The sequence below is a fragment of the Zingiber officinale genome, chromosome 8A (assembly GCF_018446385.1).
Source record: "Zingiber officinale cultivar Zhangliang chromosome 8A, Zo_v1.1, whole genome shotgun sequence".
NCBI lineage: Eukaryota > Viridiplantae > Streptophyta > Magnoliopsida > Zingiberales > Zingiberaceae > Zingiber > Zingiber officinale.
This window is the reverse complement of record NC_056000.1, coordinates 43,512,069-43,518,764: the sequence shown is the minus strand read 5'-3', so window position 1 is coordinate 43,518,764 and position 6,696 is coordinate 43,512,069. Positions and strand designations below refer to the sequence as shown.

Here is a 6,696-nt window from a genome sequence, read left to right as displayed (position 1 = left end):
GATTGGTACATGTTATTGTTCAATGTCATTCTAAGAACAGTATCAAACTCCTGAAAACAAAAACCTTCATATCAATTACTTCTCAGCCATTTGATTCATGCTGTGTTTATCATTGTTTTTTTCTCCCTCTTTTTGTTTATTTCTGTCCAAACATTTTGATAAAGACATTTAGAATGTTATCTGCAATAGATCCAAAAACCAAGATGCTCTTTGAAGGCTTCTCCAATTCTTGGAATCATCTGAGAGGCAACATAATAATACTAATAAACTGACTTATTGGCTTGACCGATCGATAGAAATACTCGCGTTTAAGTGCCTCAGGCAATTCAATCATTCACCAACATGCTCACAATGGAGGCACTACTTGTGCTCATTGCTGCATCAATTCTTTTCCTCCTCGTCTTCCAAACTTCTCGGAGAAACTCAAAGCCAAAGCCCAGTAATATTCCGCCCGGAGACATGGGTTGGCCTTTCGTCGGAGAAACTCTCATGTTCATGAAGCCTTCTTTGTCAACCACTGTCGGGGATTTCATGGAGCAACATATGGCAAGGTTTGTAGTAGCTTTGCTATTAATTTTTCGATCTTTGCTAGATTCTGAAGTGAATTCGGTTGTAGATTCGGGAAGATATTTGTGTCCAACCTCTTTGGCAAACCCATAGTCGTGTCGGCTGAGCCTGAGTTGAATCAGTTTCTGTTCAAGAATGATACAAAGATGTTTGAGCCGGGCTGGCCTAAATCTTTTTTAGAAATTGTCGGGAAATCATCCATATCTTTCTTGGTTGGAGATGCACACAAGCATATGAGATCGATCATTGTTGAATTCTTGAGCACTGAGAAGATTCGAAACTTGTTCTTGCAAGATATGGAGAACATGGCTTCCTTCATTATGAGTTCATGGAAGGATGGCACTACAATATCTTCTTTGGATGAAGCAACCAAGGTAATCAATCACGTTACACAAGTTTGATTCATTTTTTTACATCATGAATACACAAGAAAGCTTAGCTTTGCTTTGAAAAATTTCAGTTTTCGTTTTACATCATGGTGAAGAACATCTTGAGCATCGGACCAGAGGATCATCTGATTGAGAGATTGCGCAAAGAGTACAACACATTCACAAGAGGCCTTGTTTCTTTTCCACTCAAAATACCCGGTACAAGATATTGGAAGGGTCTAAAGGTAGGCACTAAATTACTCAACATACTTATCGAACTACCAACGACAATTATGATCAACTTTGTGGCTTCAACTACATGAATTTGACTCCCTTTGTGGTTGAAATGTTCTAAATTTCTTGCTCTGAGAAAGTCGAGGAGAATTCTCCTTGAAATTCTATTCCAAGAGATAGAAGAGAGGAGAATAGCGAGCGGCGACAAAGGAGGATCAAAGAAGAAGGATGACTTCCTTGGTTGGGTGATCAAGAACACAGACTACTCTATTGAGAAGATTGGCGACATGATGCTGCATACTCTTTTTGCAGCTCATGACACTTCCTCCAGAGCCATCTGCTTGATGATCTATTTCCTTGACAACTGCCCAAAAGCCATTGCAGAACTGAAGGTAGCCAAACAAAACAACCTTAAAAAAACTTAGGCAAAAATCAAACTTATTTTGATAGTTTTAGTGTGTGTCTGAATTCCATTAGGAAGAATTTGCTGGTGTGATCACATCAAAGCAACAAAGCGGAGGGAGTAAACTGACCTACGAGGACTACAAATCAATGAACTTCACTCAGTCTGTAAGTTCACTTAGAAGCCACAGTACTTGTCGTATTCAGAGCAATGGAGAGATAAGGCTCAGAGATGTTATTGTTTAGGTTATCAGTGAGACATTAAGGCTCGGAAACATTGTCAGCCACATCCAGAGGAAGGTGTCCACAGACATCCACTTCAAAGGTGAATAAACAAAACACTGAACAATAAAAGTGAAAATGAAATTAACTTAGTCCTGCAAAGCCTTTTTCAGGTTTTCTGATTCCAAAGGGATACCATTTCGCTGCCCACTTCAGTGCTGTGCACTTGGACCCCGAGCTGTTCGAAGATCCTCAGCGGTTCGATCCATGGAGGTGGCTAATTGTGAGTGCTTTGCTAACTGTGTCTGTTCATTTGAGGTGGGTGGATTTGGACTGATACTGCATGTTGAGTCGTGTTGTGTGGTTTCAGGGGTCTTCTTGTGGGCTGAAGAGGAGGAGCAGCAGTGAGTTCATGCCGTTTGGTGGGGGAGCACGGCACTGCCCTGGGGCAGAGATTGCGAGGCTGGAGATGGCAGTCTTCCTGCACCACCTCGTCAGGAACTATGACTGGGCTGTGGCTGAACCTGACCGCCCCATGAAGGTGCCCTACGTTGACTTCTATAATGGTCTACCAATCAGAGTTCGTAGGGTGACTAATTGACGACATGAATTCATGTGGTGGAAGCCTATGGAAGATAAAGGAGATATGGTTTCTTAGGATACATGAAAGACATTGTATGCACTTAAATAATCCTTTAAAGGTAAATATTGGCGTCCCAGTCAGGGTGCTGGTAATTCTTTTTTGTTTTTTTTTAATTTCTTTAGGGTGGGGTGGTATAGTAGTTAAGATATCGGTAAATTAGAAAAAAATCTCCAATGGTAACCATAACTTTGCATGCAATCCCCATGTCCAAAAAACTTTGTTTCCACTCCCTGCATGCAAAGTATTACTTGTTTCAACTCCCTCATGCAAATATTGATACCTAAATTGCCCCTAAGATTTTTTAGGTACAAAAAGTCCAAAATTGAGTACAAAAAGTCTGAAAAAGAGTATAATTCTTCTTAAAGTCAGGACTTTATATTAAAAATCGAGTATATTTTCTATCAAAATTGTCCTTCTTATTTTTTAGGTATAAAAAGTCTAAAAATAAGTATAATTCCTGTTAAATTCAGCACTTTACACTATAATCCAGTACTTTATACTAGGATCGAGTATATTTTCTATCGAAATTAACCCATATTTTTTAGGTACAAAAAGTCAAAAATTGAGTACAAAAAGTCCGAAAATGAGTATAATTCTTCTTAAAGTCAGTATTTTATATTAAAAATCGAGTATATTTTCTATTAAATTCAGCACATTAAACTAAAATCGAGTATATTTTGAGGTGAAAAAAGAATCGTACTCAATTTGATAGAAAATATACTAGATTCTAATTTAATATACTGAATTTAAGAGGATTTATACTGATTTTTAGACTTTTTGTACCTAAAAATATCATGGGCAATTAGGTAAATATGTTTGATTGGGGAGTGAAAAAAAAGTTTTTCATGGATGAGGACTGCATGTAAAGTCATGTTTGCCAATGGGGAGTGCATGCAAATTTACCCAAGATATAGGATATTATTATATGAAATTTTAGGATTAAAATTCGATATGTCCGATCATATCTTTCTCTATATCTTGACTACTTGTACTAATAGCTAGTAATTATCTATGATTTATTTCTTTCATATTAATATACGAACAGGATGACAAAATCACTAGGAGCGAACGAATCATCTATTTCTTGATGATAAATATATTTTGAAAGATAGAACTTGTTACAATGGTAAATATATTTTGGGGCTCCTCGTCGTGCATCAAGAATTTGACATATAAGGAGTGCCAGAAATTTACTTTGGATTTCAATCCATTGGGACTGCTAGATGTGAACTGTGATGTTATGTGATGGTCGATAAGAATTTTTTTAGGATTTTATGATTAGTTGGATTGTAAGATACCTAAATTAATTTACCACTCAAATAAAATTTCACAATTGAGATATAAATAAATATAATTTTATACCTTTGAATTTTTATTTTATCAATAATGTAAACTCTTGGACAAAGTTTATTCAGTTGCAAGTTATCCATACTTAATAAATAATGCAAATTTCGAATATTTTCTTGTTGCTTCTTAACGTATTTCTTTTTGGCACGCTGGTGTGAGATTGATAATTTCATATACCGAGATAGCGCCAGGACATAACGTAGGCAGTGATAAATAATATAATATTTTTGGCCTTATAGTTAGGGATCGTGATTTTTAAGAATTGACGATCTAGAATTTAATTCATCATATATCTAATGTTAGGGTTAATTTATAGTAGAGAGGGGAGGGGAGGGGAGAGAGAATGAATAGTTTGTCGTACTTCGGTTGCTTACTTTGATAATGTTGTTGCAGTGGAAAATACTCAAGCAACTCTCACAACGTTAATACAAGAGATTTACTTGGTATCCACCTCAAGAAGAGGTGACTAATCCAAGGATCCGACCCTCACACGCACATCCACTAAGAAACTCTCTTTTTCGGTAACTACCGAAGGTGGAAAAACCTCGTACAATCTCCTCACAACAAGTAAAATGCCAAGTGTATAAATAAACCCCTTTTCTTGCTTGCTCTTGTTGATGTAGATCACATCTTGACTCTTGGAAGTGTACCAGCACTTATCCCTAAGAAGCTTCAAGAACTCGTGGAATGCTCGTCGGAGAGAATCGTGTGTGTTGGGAAAAAAGTACTGCTGAGAAAAAACTCGCCAACGGCTATATACTTCGCGCTTCTAGGGTTCCCAATCAATTGCCACATCAAATCTGTGCTATCCCAGCCGTTCATCGCTCGCTACCTACGCAACGGTCAAAAAGTTGTTAGGAAAGGTTCAGGACTTGTACAAAATTTTTGTACAGGGGAACCAATACGGTATTCCTGGTAGCAGCCAACAATTAGTATCAGAGCTAGGGTTTTCCTCTGTGGGTTTGGTTTTCAGTTTAATTATGCACATGTCATATATAATTTAGGCAGGATAATAGTAGGATATGCTAACTCTGTGGTTGCAGGCTTCAACTATTATGTCTTATAGTGATTATGTGTGATTGGACCCTTGGATATGTCAAGGGCATTTTATGTGTGTGCATGATTATATGTATTAAATACAGCAGGAGCTATATTAGTTTTAGGATTTTTTATTTTTTTTTTCGATCTAGATTACATGTACAATCCCTAGTGGAATATATGATCGATAAATGTAAAATTCTATTTTTGTCGCGGAACGTATCCTTGCGAGGCGTGGTACTATTTGAGGACCAGAGGCGCAGCGGAATAAGAAGCAAGATAGATGCGACAACTAGACCCGATTGCGGTGGCTAAAGATGGCAGCAGCTAGGGTTGGTAGCACACGGATGACAGTGATGGAAGAAGCCATAATAGTTGGAAAATTAATTTCCATATTTATTGCTTGTATTTACTGTGATGTGTGTGATGTGTGCTTGCATGGTTAAAATTCCTGACCTTAAATAACTAAGTGGGAGAGGGATCAGTAAATAAATTCCACGATCTCCATTACTGGTTTGTAAGTGATGCAACAAACTTACGTGTTGGCTCTGAGTGTCTCCCTCCACAACGGATGAGTTTGTTTGTGGATCACTAGATCAAACTTCCTTTATGGATGGTTATAAGAAATTATTTAGAAGCGTGTGATCTTCTCCAACTGAAGGGGTACAATTTTATTTAATGGACTAAGTATCAAGTAATGGTATACACTTAGGCACATTTAATAGTATCTTCCCCAACGGAGTCACTGCTATTATTTGTGAGACCAAAGGAAAACCAACTATTAATTTCATTTGTCATAAAGTTAGGATGACAAGATAATAAAATTAATGGTTAAAACCTCCTCTTACAAATATTGAATTTGTATACGTCCACACTAATGTGACATGCAAAATTCACGGTGCTTTGAGGTGTTGGTAAATTTAAATAATATTATTTGAGGAATCAATATTATTCTAAATTTAGAGTCTTGACCAAAAGTTTATTTTGTGATTCTTATGATGACTTTCAACCCACTGGCTATTATACTGAAAGAGAACAAACTTACTAGTCCCAATTACATATATTGGAAAAGAAACCTGGACATTGTCCTAACTGCTGAAGGCTATAAGTTTCTACTATTAGAGGTTTGCCCTAATGTGCCTAATAGTGATTCTAGTGAAGAGGAGATTGAGTATCATAAGAAATGGATAAAGGTAGATGAGATGACGCAGTGTTACATTTTGGCTTCAATGTCAAATGTGCTGCAACATCAACATCAGGACATACCAACTGCTTATGATATGATGAACAATCTCAAGGAACTCTTCGGATACCAGAATCGGGCTGCTAGGCAAGAGGCAATGAGAAAATTAATGACAGCCACCATGTCAGAGGGGACACCCGTAAGGGATCATATCCTAAAGATGATAGCTTATTTGAACGAAATACAGATCCTTGGAGCTGAAATCGATGGGGAAACCCAGATCGATATTATTCTCCAAATGCTACCCAGAAGTTTTGAGCAGTTTCGCCTGAACTATAACATGAACAAAAGGGCTTATACGTTGGCAGAACTTCTGACAGAACTTCAAGCAACAGAAGGTATATTTCGTCATAGTTCTCATATTCACTTTGCTGAAAATGTTTCTACTTCTAAGTGGAAAGGCAAGAAAAAGAAGAAAGAGGCTAACTCAGCAAAGAAGGTGAATAGATCTCTAAGTACTGGACCTAAAGCTGGAGTGAATAAGCCAAAGGGAAAATGTTTCATCTGCAAGCAGTCTAGACATTGGAAGGCGGACTGTCCTCGAATAAAAGAGAACAATAGAGGCATATCTTATTCTCTAGTAGTTGAAACATGTTTAGCGGTGTTATCTACCAGTACCTGGTGTGTAGATA

At 37.4% G+C, this 6,696-nt stretch overlaps 1 protein-coding gene across 1 annotated transcript; it reads left to right on the top strand.

Moving 5' to 3' along the window:
- Positions 1–299: 299 nt before the first annotated feature.
- LOC122008713 (cytochrome P450 90B2-like) lies at positions 300–2,529 on the top strand. The gene is made up of 8 exons (XM_042564539.1): positions 300–551; positions 617–941; positions 1,028–1,180; positions 1,310–1,561; positions 1,647–1,739; positions 1,818–1,896; positions 1,967–2,076; positions 2,164–2,529. The coding sequence occupies exons 1-8, from the start codon at positions 343–345 to the stop codon at positions 2,392–2,394; spliced, it is 1,452 nt and encodes a 483-aa protein (XP_042420473.1). The 5' UTR covers positions 300–342; the 3' UTR covers positions 2,395–2,529.
- Positions 2,530–6,696: the final 4,167 nt, after the last annotated feature.

Coding starts and splice junctions, on each gene's coding strand:
- LOC122008713 (XM_042564539.1), top strand. CDS start 343: ATGCTCACAATGGAGGCACTACTTGTGCTCATTGCTGCATCAATTCTT. Junction 552..616: donor ATGGAGCAACATATGGCAAG/GTTTGTAGTAGC, acceptor ATTCGGTTGTAG/ATTCGGGAAGATATTTGTGT. Junction 1,740..1,817: donor CAATGAACTTCACTCAGTCT/GTAAGTTCACTT, acceptor GTTATTGTTTAG/GTTATCAGTGAGACATTAAG.